The following is a 20,803-nucleotide window of genomic DNA, read 5'->3' on the forward strand; positions in this document are numbered from 1 at the left end:
TAATATGCATTATAACCATGAGGAGGACAGCAGTAATACCCATTATAACCATGAGGAGGACAGTAGTAATACCCATTATAACCATGAGGACGACAGCAGTAATATCCATTATAACCAGGAGGAGGACAGCAGTAATACCCATTATAACCATGAGGAGGACAGCAGTAATACCCATTATAACCATGTAGAGTACAGCAGTAATACCCATTATAACCATGAGGAGGACAGCAGTAATACCCATTATAACCATGAGGAGGACAGCAGTAATACCCATTATAACAATGGAGGACAGCAGTAATATCCATTATAACCATGAGGAGGACAGCAGTAATATCCATTATAACCATGGAGGACAGCAGTAATACCCATTATAACCATGAGGACAGCAAATCAAATCAAATTTTATTTGTCACATACACATGGTTAGCAGACGTTAATGCGAGTGTAGCGAAATGCTTGTGCTTCTAGTTCCGACAATGCAGTAATAACCAACAAGTAATCTAACAATTCCTAATCTACTGTCTTATACACAGTGTAAGGGGATAAAGAATATGTACATAAGGAAATATGAATGAGTGATGGTACAGAGCAGCATAGGCAAGATACAGTAGATGGTATCGAGTACAGTATATACATATGAGATGAGTATGTAAACAAAGTGGCATAGTTAAAGTGGCTAGTGATACATGTATTACATAAGGATGCAGTCGATGATATAGAGTACAGTATATACGTATGCATATGAGATGAATAATGTAGGGTAAGTAACATTATATAAGGTAGCATTGTTTAAAGTGGCTAGTGATATATTTACATCATTTCCCATCAATTCCCATTATTAAAGTGGCTGGAGTTGAGTCAGTGTGTTGGCAGCAGCCACTCAATGTTAGTGGTGGCTGTTTAACAGTCTGATGGCCTTGAGATAGAAGCTGTTTTTCAGTCTCTCGGTCCCAGCTTTGATGCACCTGTACTGACCTCGCCTTCTGGATGATAGCGGGGTGAACAGGCAGTGGCTCGGGTGGTTGATGTCCTTGATGATCTTTATGGCCTTCCTGTAACGTCGGGTGGTGTAGGTGTCCTGGAGGGCAGGTAGTTTGCCCCGGTGATGCGTTGTGCAGACCTCACTACCCTCTGGAGAGCCTTACGGTTGAGGGCGGAGCAGTTGCCGTACCAGGCGGTGATACAGCCCGACAGGATGCTCTCGATTGTGCATCTGTAGAAGTTTGTGAGTGTTTTTGGTGACAAGCCAAATTTCTTCAGCCTCCTGAGGTTGAAGAGGCGCTGCTGCACCTTCTTCACGATGCTGTCTGTGTGGGTGGACCAATTCAGTTTGTCTGTGATGTGTATGCCGAGGAACTTAAAACTTACTACCCTCTCCACTACTGTTCCATCGATGTGGATAGGGGGGTGTTCCCTCTGCTGTTTCCTGAAGTCCACAATCATCTCCTTAGTTTTGTTGACGTTGAGTGTGAGGTTATTTTCCTGACACCACACTCCGAGGGCCCTCACCTCCTCCCTGTAGGCCGTCACGTCGTTGTTGGTAAGCAGTAATACCCATTATAACCATGAGGAGGACAGCAGTAATATCCATTATAACCATGAGGACAGCAGTAATATCCATTATAACCATGTAGAGTACAGCAGTAATACCCATTATAACCATGATGACAGCAGTAATACCCATTATAACCAGGAGGAGGACAGCAGTAATACCCATTATAACCATGAGGAGGATAGCAGTAATATCCATTATAACCATGTAGAGTACAGCAGTAATACCCATTATAACCATGAGGAGGAAAGTAGTAATATCCATTATAACCATGAGGAGGACAGCAGTAATACCTATTATAACCATGAGGAGGACAGTAGTAATATCCATTATAACCATGTAGAGTACAGCAGTAATATCCATTATAACCAGTATGTGGACAGAAGAGCTTAATGACTTTCCATGTTTAATGACCCCTCATCATCTAGATGGGACATTCCTTTGGTTTACGAAATGCTACACACACTGGCACACACCCTTTCCCCTGTGAAGTTCCTCTTGCTAATGTTTCTCCTGTCCCCATCTGGCTCCCCCCCAGACCACCCTGGCCCCTCCCCTAGACCACCCTGGCCCCTCCCCTAGACCACCCTGGCCCCTCCCCTAGACCACCCTGGCCCCTCCCCTAGACCACCCTGGCCCCTACCCTAGACCACCCTGGCTCCTCCCCTAGACCACCCTGGCTCCTCCCCTAGACCACCCTGGCTCCTCCCCTAGACCACCCTGGCTCCTCCCCTAGACCACCCTGGCTCGGACAGGAATGTGCTTTGTAGTTGTGGTGTTCCGTCCTAAACACCAGTATTTTTAAACAGCAGCGACGTATCATTCTGGGTTGGAAACAGTTACCAGGGTTCTGTTTCAATACATCACTAATTAAATGCATCCTACCTTCTCGGAGGTAATCACAGAGCCTTACACCTATCCAATCACTGGTACACCTATCCCACCTATCCAATCACTGGTAAATCTGTACCTTCCTTTTGGCCTGAACCTTTTTATAGTCGCCCAGGTTGAAGCAATAGATCTCAAGGAGACGGAGGGCTCGATTCAATCCGTACGGCCTGAGTTCAGAGCTACAGTGTTATATGGTCTGAGTTCAGAGCTACAGTGTTATATGGTCTGAGTTCAGAGCTACAGTGTTATTGAAGTTTAAAGACAGCGTTAGTGGAGACAGCGTTTACGGTACACGCTGCATATATCTGCTCAATGGGAAAGTACTTGTTATTGAAGTTTAAAGACAGCGTTAGTGGAGACTGCGTTTACGGTACACGCTGCATATATCTGCTCAATGGGAAAGTACTTGTTATTGAAGTTTAAAGACAGCGTTAGTGGAGACAGCGTTTACGGTACACGCTGCATATATCTGCTCAATGGGAAAGTACCTGTTCATTTCCAGCTCTCTAAAGCAGTGAAACCGGGCGAGACGGTCAACCTGCAGCATGGAAGGTCTGCGTTCTCGTCTCAGAACATTGACATTTCATAGGCAGATTGAATGGAGCTCTTACCAAGATGAAATGAAAGAGCCAACAGCATCCTTTCACCTTCTTTATTAGGAGTGCAGTGACCTCTGACACCAGGATGGTGGGGGTTCATTTACCAATAATACAATCAGATCATTGGCAGACTGTAGAGAACAATACAACCAGATCATTGGCAGACTGTAGAGAACAATACAACCAGATCATTGGCAGACTGTAGAGAACAATACAATCAGATCAATGGCAGACTGTAGAGAACAATACAATCAGATCAATGGCAGACTGTAGAGAACAATACAATCAGATCAATGGCAGACTGTAGAGAACAATACAATCAGATCAATGACAGAGTGTAGAGAACAATACAATCAGATCATTGGCATGATATGGTCTATGGATCTTTTAGTATGGAGTCTTACTGTGGAGAGACATTGACAGGAAGTAACAGGCAGACAGGAAGTGGAAACAGAAATCAGCTGAGAGGAGGAAGGAGATTTAAGGGTTCAACATTGTGTTATGGTGAAGAGAACCTGGAAGAGAAGGTGAGTGGACAGAGACGTCCCATGATGACATTCAGCCAGACCCAGTTTACAGCTTCCTGCAGGGAGATGACTACAACATAGTGGGTTTCATAGCAGCTCTACCTCTCCCAGTGGTTGAGAGGGGAGTGACCTACACTGTGAAGAGTTAAGGGCCTAACTACAGCAGTGGATCAGACCATAGCTGATACTGTCCCTGCCTGTTCCTCTCAGGGACAGTCCCCTGTCCCAATGCCACAGATCCAGACCATCAGAGAGAATCAGGCTGTATATTTTCCAGAGCCAGTCAGTCAGTGAAGCGTGGCCTCTAGCGCTTCCTGGTGGGAGAGTGGAGGAGGGACGGTTCAGGCTGAGCTGAGGGAAGTGAACTGTGGGGGTTCTGGCTGTGGGACCGTAGAGACCCAGGTTACGGGCTGCAGCTGACCTCCTGTGCTGTTTCACACTCGGGAAGGGAGAGAACACCTGCTGGGGGTGGCCCCGGGTTGGTCCTGGGGGCGTGGAGGGGCAGGAGAGAGGGAGGGAGGGGCAGGAGAGAGGGAGGGAGGGGGCAGGAGAGAGGGAGGGAGGGGGATAGTGGTGTATCAGGAGTAGGGGGTTAGAGAGGGGAGTAGGGGGGTTAGAGAGGGGAGTAGGGGGGTTAGAGAGGGGAGTAGGGGGGTTAGAGAGGGAGTAGGGGGGTTAGAGAGGGGAGTAGGGGGTTAGAGAGAGGAGTAGGGGGGTTAGAGAGGGGAGTAGGGGGGTTAGAGAGGGGAGTAGGGGGGTTAGAGAGGGAGTAGGGGGGTTAGAGAGAGGAGTAGGGGGAGAGGGGTTAGTGAGGGTAACAGGGGGAGGGGGGTTAGAGAGGGTAGTAGGGGGGTTAGAGAGGGGAGTAGGGGGGTTAGAGAGGGTACCAGGAGGAGGGTTAGTGAGGGGAGTAGGGGGGTTAGAGAGGGAGTAGGTGGGTTAGAGAGGGAGGAGGGATAGAGAGGGTAACAGGGGGAGGGGTTAGTGAGGGTAACAGGGGGTGGGGGTTAGTAATGGTAACAGGGGGTGGGGGGTTAGTAATGGTAACAGGGGGAGGGGGGTTAGAGAGGGTAACAGGAGTAGGGGGGTTACAGAGGGAAACAGGAGGAGGGGGTTAGAGAGGGTAACAGGGGGAGGGGGTTAGTGAGGGTAACAGGAGGAGGAGGGTTAGTGGGGGTAACAGGGGGTGGGGGTTTCGTGAGAGTAACAGGAGTAGGGGGGTTAGAGAGGGTAACAGGGGGAGGGGGGTTAGAGAGGGTAACAGGGCTACCAGGAGAGAGTCTCATACAGTAGATGTTCTGAGAGGAGAATGAAGGGTCAGACTGTTGATGGTGGTGGTGGTGTGATGAGGGTGGTCGAGGAAGAGGAGGCAGGACAGGCAGCTCTGGGATGGTGGTAAAGGAGGGTAGTGTGTCTGGGTCAGTCCCTCTAGGAGAGGTGGGTAGTGTGTCTGGGTCAGTCTCTCTAGGAGAGCAGGGTAGTGTGTCTGGGTCAGTCTCTCTAGGAGAGCAGGGTAGTGTGTCTGGGTCAGTCTCTCTAGGAGAGCAGGGTAGTGTGTCTGGGTCAGTCTCTCTAGGAGAGGAGGGTAGTGGAGGTGGGGTCTGGTTTAGTTCTGATCCAGAGTCCAGCTCTAGAGATAACAGGTGCTCCTCCTCTTCCACCACAGCTGGCACCTCCTTACTGGAGGCCTGGGCAGGAGACACAGGGAGGTGACTACCCTCATCATCATCAGCCTTCCCCTCACCCCCCCCATCTCTCTCCTCCGCCTGGCGAGGGTGTCTGTCCTCCTCCCCCTGGCGAGGGTGTCTGTCCTCCTCCCCCTGGCGAGGGTGTCTGTCCTCCTCCGCCTGGCGAGGGTGTCTGTCCTCCTCCGCCTGGCGAGGGTGTCTGTCCTCCTCCGCCTGGCGAGGGTGTCTGTCCTCCTCCCCCTGGCGAGGGTGTCTGTCCTCCTCCCCCTGGCGAGGGTGTCTGTCCTCCTCCGCCTGGCGAGGGTGTCTGTCCTCCTCCGCCTGGCGAGGGTGTCTGTCCTCCTCCCCCTGGCGAGGGTGTCTGTCCTCCTCCCCCTGACGAGGGTGTCTGTCCTCCTCCCCCTGACGAGGGTGTCTGTCCTCCTCCCCCTGACGAGGGTGTCTGTCCTCCTCCCCCTGTCGAGGGTGTCTGTCCTCCTCCCCCTGACGAGGGTGTCTGTCCTCCTCCCCCTGACGAGGGTGTCTGTCCTCCTCCCCCTGACGAGGGTGTCTGTCCTCCTCCCCTGACGAGGGTGTCTGTCCCTCCTCCCCCTGACGAGGGTGTCTGTCCTCCTCCCCTGACGAGGGTGTCTGTCCTCCTCCCCTGACGAGGGTGTCTGTCCTCCTCCCCCTGACGAGGGTGTCTGTCCTCCTCCCCCTGACGAGGGTGTCTGTCCTCCTCCCCCTGACGAGGGTGTCTGTCCTCCTCCCCCTGACGAGGGTGTCTGTCCTCCTCCCCCTGGACGAGGGTGTCTGTCCTCCTCCCCCTGACGAGGGTGTCTGTCCTCCTCCCCTGACGAGGGTGTCTGTCCTCCTCCCCTGACGAGGGTGTCTTTCCTCCATGTCTCCAAACCCTAGCTGTACCCGTGCCCGGGCTATGTTCCTGCGGTGGGCACGTACGTGGGCGCGCCAGGGGACCCCACCCTGCTCTGACAGTCTTCAGCCTGAGATACCAGTCTGTTCCTCCCCCTCTCCCCGCTAGGGGCGGGGTTAGGGCGGGGCCAGGGGTGGCAGGGCTGGACTGTGCCTGAGGCAGGGGGACACCTCGCAGGCTGGAGGGAGGGTGTTTCAGGCTGTTCCTCCCCCTCTCCCCGCTAGGGGCGGGGTTAGGGGCGGGGCCAGGGGTGGCAGGGCTGTCCTGAGGCAGGGGAACACCTCGTAGGCTGGAGGGAGGGTGTTTCAGGCTGTTCCTGGGCTTCCTGCCTAGCAACAGGTGGTTGACGACAGGAGAAGGATGTAGCTGAGATGCTAACACGCTGGTGGCTGGACATCGATCTACAGAGAGAACACACACAGGTCAATGTTCTGTCTGCCTACTGCAGCAGCAGGACAATAATAACACCGTAGCATGACGTGAATATAAAGAGGATTCCACATGTAGCAATAAGAAACATCTAGCATTACGACAACAATCTGGCTCTGCCCCAACCTCAGACCTCAGCACAGAGCTTACATTTATCATGGGAACAAGATGAAGAAGCTTACAGAGTTACATAAAATACTGCTTTGCGTTATAAGGAGCTTTGAGTCCTGATTACTGAAGACAGACGCATCTGGGAGTTAGAAAAATAGTTTGGGGAATAGAAGCTCTGGAGCCAAATCCAATGGAAGTCTGTTACACAAGTAGTAGATTCCCATTAGGTGATGCCGTGTTTAGATGGGGAGCCAACAGGCCAGACAGACTGACACTCTCCTGTCAGTCACAGAGAAGAGCCAGCACCATCCAACCCCCGGCCAGCACCATCCAACCCCCGGCCAGCTAACGGCAGATCCTGACCCCAGACCAGCTAACGGCAGATCCTGACCCCAGACCAGCTAACGGCAGATCCTGACCCCAGACCAGCACCATCCAACCCCAGACCAGCACCATCCAACCCCCGGCCAGCTAACGGCAGATCCTGACCCCAGACCAGCTAACGGCAGATCCTGACCCCAGACCAGCTAACGGCAGATCCTCACCCCAGACCAGCTAACGGCAGATCCTCACCCCAGACCAGCTAACGGCAGATCCTCAGTCCAGACCAGCTAACGGCAGATCCTGACCCCAGACCAGCTAACGGCAGATCCTGACCCCAGACCAGCTAACGGCAGATCCTGACCCCAGACCAGCTAACGGCAGATCCTGACCCCAGACCAGCTAGCGGCAGATCCTGACCCCAGACCAGCTAGCGGCAGATCCTGACCCCAGACCAGCTAGCGGCAGATCCTGACCCCAGACCAGCTAACGGCAGATCCTGACCCCAGACCAGCTAGCGGCAGATCCTGACCCCAGACCAGCTAGCGGCAGATCCTGACCCCAGACCAGCTAGCGGCAGATCCTGACCCCAGACCAGCTAGCGGCAGATCCTGACCCCAGACCAGCTAACGGCAGATCCTGACCCCAGACCAGCTAGCGGCAGATCCTGACCCCAGACCAGCTAACGGCAGATCCTGACCCCAGACCAGCTAACGGCAGATCCTGACCCCAGACCAGCTAACGGCAGATCCTCAGTCCAGACCAGCTAACGGCAGATCCTGACCCCAGACCAGCTAACGGCAGATCCTGACCCCAGACCAGCTAGCGGCAGATCCTGACCCCAGACCAGCTAACGGCAGATCCTGACCCCAGACCAGCTAACGGCAGATCCTGACCCCAGACCAGCTAACGGCAGATCCTGACCCCAGACCAGCTAGCGGCAGATCCTGACCCCAGACCAGCTAGCGGCAGATCCTGACCCCAGACCAGCTAACGGCAGATCCTGACCCCAGACCAGCTAGCGGCAGATCCTGACCCCAGACCAGCTAACGGCAGATCCTGACCCCAGACCAGCTAGCGGCAGATCCTGACCCCAGACCAGCTAACGGCAGATCCTGACCCCAGACCAGCTAACGGCAGATCCTGACCCCAGACCAGCTAGCGGCAGATCCTGACCCCAGACCAGCTAGCGGCAGATCCTGACCCCAGACCAGCTAGCGGCAGATCCTGACCCCAGACCAGCTAACGGCAGATCCTGACCCCAGACCAGCTAGCGGCAGATCCTGACCCCAGACCAGCTAGCGGCAGATCCTGACCCCAGACCAGCTAACGGCAGATCCTGACCCCAGACCAGCTAACGGCAGATCCTGACCCCAGACCAGCTAGCGGCAGATCCTGACCCCAGACCAGCTAGCGGCAGATCCTGACCCCAGACCAGCTAACGGCAGATCCTGACCCCAGACCAGCTAACGGCAGATCCTGACCCCAGACCAGCTAACGGCAGATCCTCAGTCCAGACCAGCTAACGGCAGATCCTGACCCCAGACCAGCTAACGGCAGATCCTGACCCCAGACCAGCTAACGGCAGATCCTGACCCCAGACCAGCTAACGGCAGATCCTGACCCCAGACCAGCTAGCGGCAGATCCTGACCCCAGACCAGCTAGCGGCAGATCCTGACCCCAGACCAGCTAGCGGCAGATCCTGACCCCAGACCAGCTAGCGGCAGATCCTGACCCCAGACCAGCTAACGGCAGATCCTGACCCCAGACCAGCTAACGGCAGATCCTGACCCCAGACCAGCTAACGGCAGATCCTCACCCCAGACCAGCTAGCAGCATCCATCTATAGACACCACCACATCCTCCATCTACAGTTGGTGTGACCATCTGTCTGTATAGATGTATACAGATGTGTTGCCGTGACCGTCTGTCTGTATAGATGTATACAGATGTGTTGCCGTGACCGTCTGTCTGTATAGATGTATACAGATGTGTTGCCGTGACCGTCTGTCTGTATAGATGTATACAGATGTGTTGCCGTGACCGTCTGTCTGTATAGATGTATACAGATGTGTTGCCGTGACCGTCTGTCTGTATAGATGTATACAGATGTGTTGCCGTGACCGTCTGTCTGTATAGATGTATACAGATGTGTTGCCGTGACCGTCTGTCTGTATAGATGTATACAGATGTGTTGCCGTGACCGTCTGTCTGTATAGATGTATACAGATGTGTTGCCGTGACCGTCTGTCTGTATAGATGTATACAGATGTGTTGCCGTGACCGTCTGTCTGTATAGATGTATACAGATGTGTTGCCGTGACCGTCTGTCTGTATAGATGTATACAGATGTGTTGCCGTGACCATCTGTCTGTATAGATGTGTTGGTGTGACCATCTGTCTGTATAGATGCGACCATCTGTCTGTATAGATGTATACAGATGTGTTGCTGTGACCATCTGTCTGTATAGATGTGACCATCTGTCTGTATAGATGTATACAGATGTGTTGGTGTGACCTTCTGTCTGTATAGATGTGACCATCTGTCTGTATAGATGTGTTACTGTGACCATCTGTCGTATAGATGTGTTGGTGTGACCATCTGTCTGTATAGATGTATACAGATGTGTTGCTGTGACCATCTGTCTGTATAGATGTGTTGGTGTGACCATCTGTCTGTATAGATGTGTTGGTGTGACCATCTGTCTGTATAGATGTGACCATCTGTCTGTATAGATGTATACAGATGTGTTGCTGGTTACCAACGTAATTATAACAGTATAAATCAAATGCTTTGTAATACCCGTGGTATACGGATCAATATACGTACGTTTGTGTGTGTAGCTGCCTGGCCTGTTGTTGTGTAGAGTTGACAGCGTGTTACCTGTGTGTATGTACAGCTGCCTGGCCTGTTGTTGTGTAGAGTTGACAGCGTGTTACCTGTGTGTATGTACAGCTGCCTGGCCTGTTGTTGTGTAGAGTTGACAGCGTGTTACCTGTGTGTATGTACAGCTGCCTGGCCTGTTGTTGTGTAGAGTTGACAGCGTGTTACCTGTGTGTATGTACAGCTGCCTGGCCTGTTGTTGTGTAGAGTTGACAGCGTGTTACCTGTGTGTATGTACAGCTGCCTGGCCTGTTGTTGTGTAGAGTTGACAGCGTGTTACCTGTGTGTATGTACAGCTGCCTGGCCTGTTGTTGTGTAGAGTTGACAGCGTGTTACCTGTGTGTATGTACAGCTGCCTGGCCTGTTGTTGTGTAGAGTTGACAGCGTGTTACCTGTGTGTATGTACAGCTGCCTGGCCTGTTGTTGTGTAGAGTTGACAGCGTGTTACCTGTGTGTATGTACAGCTGCCTGGCCTGTTGTTGTGTAGAGTTGACAGCGTGTTACCTGTGTGTATGTACAGCTGCCTGGCCTGTTGTTGTGTAGAGTTGACAGCGTGTTACCTGTGTGTATGTACAGCTGCCTGGCCTGTTGTTGTGTAGAGTTGACAGCGTGTTACCTGTGTGTATGTACAGCTGCCTGGCCTGTTGTTGTGTAGAGTTGACAGCGTGTTACCTGTGTGTATGTACAGCTGCCTGGCCTGTTGTTGTGTAGAGTTGACAGCGTGTTACCTGTGTGTATGTACAGCTGCCTGGTCTGTTGTTGTGTAGAGTTGACAGCGTGTTACCTGTGTGTATGTACAGCTGCCTGGCCTGTGTGTAAAGTTGACAGCGTGTTACCTGTGTGTATGTACAGCCTGACAGCGTGTTGACCGTGTTACCTGTGTGTATGTACAGCTGCCTGGCCTGTTGTTGTGTAGAGTTGACAGCGTGTTACCTGTGTGTATGTACAGCTGCCTGGCCTGTTGTTGTGTAGAGTTGACAGTGTGTTACCTGTGTGTATGTACAACTGCCTGGCCTGTTGTTGTGTAGAGTTGACAGCGTGTTACCTGTGTGTATGTACAGCTGCCTGGCCTGTTGTTGTGTAGAGTTGACAGCGTGTTACCTGTGTGTATGTACAGCTGCCTGGCCGGTTGTTGTGTAGAGTTGACAGCGTGTTACCTGTGTGTATGTACAGCTGCCTGGCCTGTTGTTGTGTAGAGTTGACAGTGTGTTACCTGTGTGTATGTACAGCTGCCTGGCCTGTTGTTGTGTAGAGTTGACAGTGTGTTACCTGTGTGTATGTACAGCTGCCAAGCCTGTTGTTGTGTAGAGTTGACAGTGTGTTACCTGTGTGTATGTACAGCTGCCTGGCCTGTTGTGTAGAGTTGACAGTGTGTTACCTGTGTGTATGTACAGCTGCCTGGCCTGTTGTGTAGAGTTGACAGTGTGTTACCTGTGTGTATGTACAGCTGCCTGGCCTGTTGTTGTGTAGAGTTGACAGCGTGTTACCTGTGTGTATGTACAGCTGCCTGGCCTGTTGTTGTGTAGAGTTGACAGCGTGTTACCTGTGTGTATGTACAGCTGCCTGGCCTGTTGTTGTGTAGAGTTGACAGTGTGTTACCTGTGTGTATGTACAGCTGCCTGGCCTGTTGTTGTGTAGAGTTGACAGTGTGTTACCTGTGTGTATGTACAGCTGCCTGGCCTGTTGTTGTGTAGAGTTGACAGTGTGTTACCTGTGTGTATGTACAGCTGCCTGGCCTGTTGTTGTGTAGAGTTGACAGTGTGTTACCTGTGTGTATGTACAGCTGCCTGGCCTGTTGTTGTGTAGAGTTGACAGTGTGTTACCTGTGTGTATGTACAGCTGCCTGGCCTGTTGTTGTGTAGAGTTGACAGTGTGTTACCTGTGTGTATGTACAGCTGCCTGGCCTGTTGTTGTGTAGAGTTGACAGTGTGTTACCTGTGTGTATGTACAGCTGCCTGGCCTGTTGTTGTGTAGAGTTGACAGTGTGTTACCTGTGTGTATGTACAGCTGCCTGGCCTGTTGTTGTGTAGAGTTGACAGTGTGTTACCTGTGTGTATGTACAGCTGCCTGGCCTGTTGTTGTGTAGAGTTGACAGTGTGTTACCTGTGTGTATGTACAGCTGCCTGGCCTGTTGTTGCTGATGTCTCTTGATTCGTGAGTATTGTTTCTTCAGAGCGCTGATGTCAGTACTCATCCTCTCCTGCAGCATGCTGTTGATGGCCGCTTGATGCTCCGCTCTGCCGCCACCATCCACCGCCCCGGGACTCAGGTCTGCCATGTTCCCGCCCGGCTCCCCCCCACGCTGGTCTGGAGAGGAGAGATTCAAATATCACACCTCGGAAAGCCCAAGCGGAAATGACCTCAGTGTTGACACCATGTAGAGAGACACAGCTGTTCCTGTGTTTTCAGGTCTGACATCAACAGCAGTTGACATGACACCTTCCCAGATAACCCCGTCTACCACTACATTACACTAATGGACCCTGGCTGGATCCCGTCTACCACTACATTACACTAATGGACCTGGCTGGAGTCCCGTCTACCACTACATTACACTAATGGACCTGGCTGGAGTCCTGTCTACCACTACATTACACTAATGGACCTGGCTGGAGTCCTGTCTACCACTACATTACACTAATGGACCTGGCTGGAGTCCTGTCTACCACTACATTAAACTAATGGGACCTGGCTGGAGTCCTGTCTACCACTACATTACACTAATGGGACCTGGCTGGAGTCCTGTCTACCACTACATTACACTAATGGACCTGGCTGGAGTCCTGTCTACATTAAACTAATGGACCTGGCTGGAGTCCTGTCTACCACTACATTACACTAATGGACCTGGCTGGAGTCCTGTCTACCACTACATTACACTAATGGACCTGGCTGGAGTCCTGTCTACCACTACATTAAACTAATGGACCTGGCTGGAGTCCTGTCTACCACTACATTAAACTAATGGACCTGGCTGGAGTCCTGTCTACCACTACATTACACTAATGGACCTGGCTGGAGTCCTGTCTACCACTACATTACACTAATGGACCTGGCTGGAGTCCTGTCTACCACTACATTACACTAATGGACCTGGCTGGAGTCCTGTCTACATTAAACTAATGGACCTGGCTGGAGTCCTGTCTACCACTACATTACACTAATGGGACCTGGCTGGAGTCCTGTCTACCACTACATTACACTAATGGGACCTGGCTGAAGTCCTGTCTACCACTACATTACACTAATGGACCTGGCTGGAGTCCTGTCTACATTACACTAATGGGACCTGGCTGAAGTCCTGTCTACCACTACATTACACTAATGGACCTGGCTGGAGTCCTGTCTACCACTACATTAAACTAATGGACCTGGCTGAAGTCCTGTCTACCACTACATTACACTAATGGACCTGGCTGGAGTCCTGTCTACCACTACATTACACTAATGGACCTGGCTGGAGTCCTGTCTACCACTACATTACACTAATGGACCTGGCTGGAGTCCTGTCTACATTACACTAATGGACCTGGCTGGAGTCCTGTCTACCACTACATTACACTAATGGACCTGGCTGGAGTCCTGTCTACCACTACATTACACTAATGGACCTGGCTGAAGTCCCGTCTACCACTACATTACACTAATGGACCTGGCTGGAGTCCTGTCTACCACTACATTACACTAATGGACCTGGCTGGAGTCCTGTCTACCACTACATTAAACTAATGGACCTGGCTGGAGTCCTGTCTACCACTACATTACACTAATGGACCTGGCTGGAGTCCTGTCTACCACTACATTACACTAATGGACCTGGCTGGAGTCCTGTCTACCACTACATTACACTAATGGACCTGGCTGGAGTCCTGTCTACCACTACATTACACTAATGGACCTGGCTGGAGTCCTGTCTACCACTACATTACACTAATGGACCTGGCTGGAGTCCTGTCTACCACTACATTACACTAATGGACCTGGCTGGAGTCCTGTCTACCACTACATTACACTAATGGACCTGGCTGGAGTCCTGTCTACCACTACATTACACTAATGGACCCTGGCTGGATCCCGTCTACCACTACATTACACTAATGGACCTGGCTGGAGTCCTGTCTACCACTACATTACACTAATGGACCTGGCTGGAGTCCTGTCTACCACTACATTACACTAATGGACCTGGCTGGAGTCCTGTCTACCACTACATTACACTAATGGACCTGGCTGGAGTCCTGTCTACCACTACATTAAACTAATGGACCTGGCTGGAGTCCTGTCTACCACTACATTACACTAATGGACCTGGCTGGAGTCCTGTCTACCACTACATTACACTAATGGACCCTGGCTGGATCCCGTCTACCACTACATTACACTAATGGACCCTGGCTGGATCCCGTCTACCACTACATTACACTAATGGACCTGGCTGGAGTCCTGTCTACCACTACATTACACTAATGGACCTGGCTGGAGTCCTGTCTACCACTACATTACACTAATGGACCTGGCTGGAGTCCTGTCTACATTACACTAATGGACCTGGCTGGAGTCCTGTCTACCACTACATTACACTAATGGACCCTGGCTGGATCCCGTCTACCACTACATTACACTAATGGACCTGGCTGGAGTCCTGTCTACCACTACATTACACTAATGGACCTGGCTGGAGTCCTGTCTACCACTACATTACACTAATGGACCTGGCTGGAGTCCCGTCTACCACTACATTACACTAATGGACCTGGCTGGAGTCCTGTCTACATTAAACTAATGGACCTGGCTGGAGTCCTGTCTACCACTACATTACACTAATGGACCTGGCTGGAGTCCTGTCTACCACTACATTACACTAATGGACCTGGCTGGAGTCCTGTCTACCACTACATTACACTAATGGACCCTGGCTGGATCCCGTCTACCACTACATTACACTAATGGACCTGGCTGGAGTCCTGTCTACCACTACATTACACTAATGGACCTGGCTGGAGTCCTGTCTACCACTACATTACACTAATGGACCTGGCTGGAGTCCTGTCTACCACTACATTACACTAATGGACCTGGCTGGAGTCCTGTCTACATTACACTAATGGACCTGGCTGGAGTCCTGTCTACCACTACATTACACTAATGGACCCTGGCTGGATCCCGTCTACCACTACATTACACTAATGGACCTGGCTGGAGTCCTGTCTACCACTACATTACACTAATGGACCTGGCTGGAGTCCTGTCTACCACTACATTACACTAATGGACCTGGCTGGAGTCCTGTCTACCACTACATTACACTAATGGACCTGGCTGGAGTCCTGTCTACCACTACATTACACTAATGGACCTGGCTGGAGTCCTGTCTACCACTACATTACACTAATGGACCTGGCTGGAGTCCTGTCTACATTAAACTAATGGACCTGGCTGGAGTCCTGTCTACCACTACATTACACTAATGGACCTGGCTGGAGTCCTGTCTACCACTACATTAAACTAATGGACCTGGCTGGAGTCCTGTCTACCACTACATTAAACTAATGGACCTGGCTGGAGTCCTGTCTACCACTACATTACACTAATGGACCTGGCTGAAGTCCCGTCTACCACTACATTACACTAATGGACCTGGCTGGAGTCCCGTCTACCACTACATTACACTAATGGACCTGGCTGGAGTCCTGTCTACCACTACATTACACTAATGGACCTGGCTGGAGTCCTGTCTACATTAAACTAATGGACCTGGCTGGAGTCCTGTCTACCACTACATTACACTAATGGACCTGGCTGGAGTCCTGTCTACCACTACATTACACTAATGGACCTGGCTGGAGTCCTGTCTACCACTACATTACACTAATGGACCTGGCTGGAGTCCTGTCTACCACTACATTACACTAATGGACCTGGCTGGAGTCCTGTCTACATTAAACTAATGGACCTGGCTGGAGTCCTGTCTACCACTACATTACACTAATGGACCTGGCTGGAGTCCTGTCTACATTAAACTAATGGACCTGGCTGGAGTCCTGTCTACCACTACATTACACTAATGGACCTGGCTGGAGTCCTGTCTACCACTACATTACACTAATGGACCTGGCTGGAGTCCTGTCTACCACTACATTACACTAATGGACCTGGCTGGAGTCCTGTCTACCACTACATTACACTAATGGACCTGGCTGGAGTCCTGTCTACCACTACATTACACTAATGGACCTGGCTGGAGTCCTGTCTACCACTACATTACACTAATGGACCTGGCTGGAGTCCTGTCTACATTACACTAATGGACCTGGCTGGAGTCCTGTCTACCACTACATTAAACTAATGGACCTGGCTGGAGTCCTGTCTACCACTACATTAAACTAATGGACCTGGCTGGAGTCCTGTCTACCACTACATTACACTAATGGACCTGGCTGGAGTCCTGTCTACATTACACTAATGGACCTGGCTGGAGTCCTGTCTACCACTACATTACACTAATGGACCTGGCTGGAGTCCTGTCTACCACTACATTAAACTAATGGACCTGGCTGGAGTCCTGTCTACCACTACATTACACTAATGGACCTGGCTGGAGTCCTGTCTACCACTACATTACACTAATGGACCTGGCTGGAGTCCTGTCTACCACTACATTACACTAATGGACCTGGCTGGAGTCCTGTCTACCACTACATTAAACTAATGGGACCTGGCTGGAGTCCTGTCTACATTAAACTAATGGACCTGGCTGGAGTCCTGTCTACCACTACATGAAACTAATGGACCTGGCTGGAGTCCTGTCTATATTAAACTAATGGACCTGGCTGGAGTCCTGTCTACCACTACATTACACTAATGGACCTGGCTGGAGTCCTGTCTACCACTACATTACACTAATGGACCTGGCTGGAGTCCTGTCTACCACTACATTACACTAATGGACCTGGCTGGAGTCCTGTCTACATTAAACTAATGGACCTGGCTGGAGTCCTGTCTACCACTACATTAAACTAATGGACCTGGCTGGAGTCCTGTCTACCACTACATTACACTAATGGGACCTGGCTGGAGTCCTGTCTACATTAAACTAATGGACCTGGCTGGAGTCCTGTCTACCACTACATTACACTAATGGACCTGGCTGGAGTCCTGTCTACCACTACATTAAACTAATGGACCTGGCTGGAGTCCTGTCTACCACTACATTACACTAATGGACCTGGCTGGAGTCCTGTCTACCACTACATTAAACTAATGGACCTGGCTGGAGTCCTGTCTACCACTACATTAAACTAATGGACCTGGCTGGAGTCCTGTCTACCACTACATTACACTAATGGACCTGGCTGGAGTCCTGTCTACCACTACATTACACTAATGGACCTGGCTGGAGTCCTGTCTACATTACACTAATGGACCTGGCTGGAGTCCTGTCTACATTACACTAATGGACCTGGCTGGAGTCCTGTCTACCACTACATTACACTAATGGACCTGGCTGGAGTCCTGTCTACCACTACATTACACTAATGGACCTGGCTGGAGTCCTGTCTACCACTACATTAAACTAATGGACCTGGCTGGAGTCCTGTCTACCACTACATTACACTAATGGACCTGGCTGGAGTCCTGTCTACCACTACATTACACTAATGGACCTGGCTGGAGTCCTGTCTACCACTACATTACACTAATGGACCTGGCTGGAGTCCTGTCTACATTACACTAATGGACCTGGCTGGAGTCCTGTCTACCACTACATTAAACTAATGGACCTGGCTGGAGTCCTGTCTACATTAAACTAATGGACCTGGCTGGAGTCCTGTCTACCACTACATTACACTAATGGACCTGGCTGGAGTCCTGTCTACCAATACATTACACTAATGGACCTGGCTGGAGTCCTGTCTACCACTACATTACACTAATGGACCTGGCTGGAGTCCTGTCTACATTAAACTAATGGACCTGGCTGGAGTCCTGTCTACCACTACATTACACTAATGGGACCTGGCTGGAGTCCTGTCTACATTACACTAATGGACCTGGCTGGAGTCCTGTCTACATTAAACTAATGGGACCTGGCTGGAGTTCTGTCTACCACTACATTAAACTAATGGGACCTGGCTGGAGTCCTGTCTACATTAAACTAATTGACATGGCTGGAGTCCTGTCTACATTAAACTAATGGACCTGGCTGGAGTCCTTTCTACAACTACATTAAACTAATGGGACCTGGCTGGAGTCCTGTCTACCACTACATTACACTAATGGACCTGGCTGGAGTCCTGTCTACCACTACATTACACTAATGGACCTGGCTGGAGTCCTGTCTACCACTACATTACACTAATGGGACCTGGCTGGAGTCCTGTCTACATTAAACTAATGGACCTGGCTGGAGTCCTTTCTACAACTACATTAAACTAATGGGACCTGGCTGGAGTCCTGTCTACCACTACATTACACTAATGGACCTGGCTGGAGTCCTGTCTACCACTACATTAAACTAATGGACCTGGCTGGAGTCCTGTCTACCACTACATTACACTAATGGGACCTGGCTGGAGTCCTGTCTATATTAAACTAATGGACCTGGCTGGAGGAGAGAGCAGGACTCTAGGTCTACATACCCTGCACTGTAAAAGTATGTGGAAACCTGCTCAGCCATCATCTCCTTACAAAATCATGGGCATTAATGTGGAGACGGTCCCCCCTTTCCTGCTATAACAGCCTCCACTCTTCTGGGAAGGCTTTCCACTAGATGTTGGAACATTGTTGCTATAACAGCCTCCACTCTTCTGGGAAGGCTTTCCACTAGATGTTGGAACATTGCTGCTATAACAGCCTCCACTCTTCTGGGAAGGCTTTCCACTAGATGTTGGAACATTGCTGCTATAACAGCCTCCACTCTTCTGGGAAGGCTTTCCACTAGATGCTGGAACATTGCTGCTATAACAGCCTCCACTCTTCTGGGAAGGCTTTCCACTAGATGCTGGAACATTGCTGCTATAACAGCCTCTATTCTTCTGGTAAGGTTTTCCACTAGATGTAGGAACATTGCTGCGGGGACTTGCTCCCATTCAGCAACAAGAGCATTAGTGAGGTCGGACACTGATGTTGGGCGATTCATCCCAAACGTGTTCGATGGGTTGAGGTCAGGGCTCTGTGCAGGCCAGCAGGGGTAGAGAGACACTGGTACAACTAACAGTGAAATGCTGACTTATGGGTCCTGTACATGATAACAGGTAAGAGGTCAGGAGTCAGACCAACCTTTAATGTGTCTCTGGTACCGTTGTAGTTCTGGAGCTAACAGCCCCCCCAGAGGACCCAAACATCCCAACGCTGCTGTCACCACTGCATCTTCATCTTCATCCTCGTCTTCATCACCCTCCCAGCCACCTAGACCACCACTGGAATACATCATCATCATCATCATCATCACTTTACCAGCCCCAGAGACCTCCTCTGGGATACATCATCATCATCATCACTTTACCAGCCCCAGAGACCTCCTCTGGGATACATCATCATCATCACTTTACCAGCCCCAGAGACCTCCTCTAGGATATATCATCATCATCACTTTACCAGCCCCAGAGACCTCCTCTAGGATACATCATCATCATCACTTTACCAGCCCCAGAGACCTTGGACATTGACCAACCTGCCTTTGGGGTTGGAGGTGGGGAAGGGGGTGATGCTGTAGGGACATTGACTAACCTGCCGTTGGGGTTGGAGGTGGGGAAGGGGGTGATGTTGTAGGGACATTAACCAACCTGCCGTTGGGGTTGGAGGTGGGGAAGGGGGTGATGTTGTAGGTGTATTTCTCTCGGAGTTCAGCCAGCTGAGGGAATGGAAACACAGCCATGGAGTACACCGTCTGGAGAGAAAAGAGGGATCAGGGTGGCAGCTTAAACAGCTGGGAAACACATAGGAGGAGAAAGGGCTTTTTCCTACGATATTACATCCATGCATTCTGATTGATCCCGTGTGGCTCAGTTGGCAGTTGCAGCGGCAGGGTTGTGGGTTCGATTCCCACGAGGGACCAGTACCAACAAATATGAAAATGTCTCTCTGGATAAGAGAGTCTGCTAAATGACTCACTACTGTAGTGGCTATGAATCAGAGAGTCTGCTAAATGACTCACTACTGTAGTGGCTCTGGATCAGAGAGTCTGCTAAATGACTCACTACTGTAGTGGCCCTGGATAAGAGAGTCTGTTAAATGACTCAATACTATAGTGGCTCTGGATAAGAGAGTCTGCTAAATGACTCACTACTGTAGTGGCTCTGGATCAGAGAGTCTGCTAAATGACTCACTACTGTAGTGGCTCTGGATAAGAGAGTCTACTAAATGACTCACTACTGTAGTGGCTCTGGATAAGAGAGTCTGCTAAATGACTCACTACTGTAGTGGCTCTGGATAAGAGAGTCTACTAAATGACTCACTACTGTAGTGGCTCTGGATAAGAGAGTCTACTAAATGACTCACTACTGTAGTGGCTCTGGATAAGAGAGTCTGCTAAATGACTCACTACTGTAGTGACTCTGGATAAGAGAGTCTGTTAAATGACTCAATACTATAGTGACTCTGGATAAGAGAGTCTGCTAAATGACTCATGTAACATTTGTGGATGTAAATAAAGGCTTTGTGTTGGATACACAGTGTGTTCAGAATAGATAGATGACTACTGAATTTACAATGGATGAAATAAAGGTTTTATTACTGGCCTACACACACAACAAGTCAGACAAATTATATATTTTGAAATGTTTACAAATTACGTTAAAATATATATAAAAGCTGAAATGTCTTCAGTCAATAAGTATTCACCCCTGTGTCATGTTCTGTTATAATCTCCACCCAGCACAGCCAGAA

At 50.4% G+C, this 20,803-nt stretch overlaps 1 protein-coding gene across 1 annotated transcript in view; it reads right to left on the minus strand.

Annotated features, from left to right (window-relative positions):
• Positions 1-20,803, minus strand: part of LOC135532116 (TBC1 domain family member 30-like) — a 74,308-nt gene that overhangs the window by 29,268 nt on the left and 24,237 nt on the right. Inside the window, exons 11-15 of the mRNA XM_064959741.1 lie at positions 19,702-19,805; positions 19,196-19,335; positions 12,020-12,223; positions 6,231-6,571; positions 5,243-5,659 (exon numbers count right to left, since the gene is read on the minus strand). Of these exons, the coding sequence (XP_064815813.1) occupies positions 5,243-5,659; positions 6,231-6,571; positions 12,020-12,223; positions 19,196-19,335; positions 19,702-19,805 (1,206 nt within the window). The remainder of the gene's footprint in view (positions 1-5,242; positions 5,660-6,230; positions 6,572-12,019; positions 12,224-19,195; positions 19,336-19,701; positions 19,806-20,803) is intronic.

Source organism: Oncorhynchus masou, unplaced genomic scaffold (assembly GCF_036934945.1).
Source record: "Oncorhynchus masou masou isolate Uvic2021 unplaced genomic scaffold, UVic_Omas_1.1 unplaced_scaffold_1732, whole genome shotgun sequence".
NCBI lineage: Eukaryota > Metazoa > Chordata > Actinopteri > Salmoniformes > Salmonidae > Oncorhynchus > Oncorhynchus masou.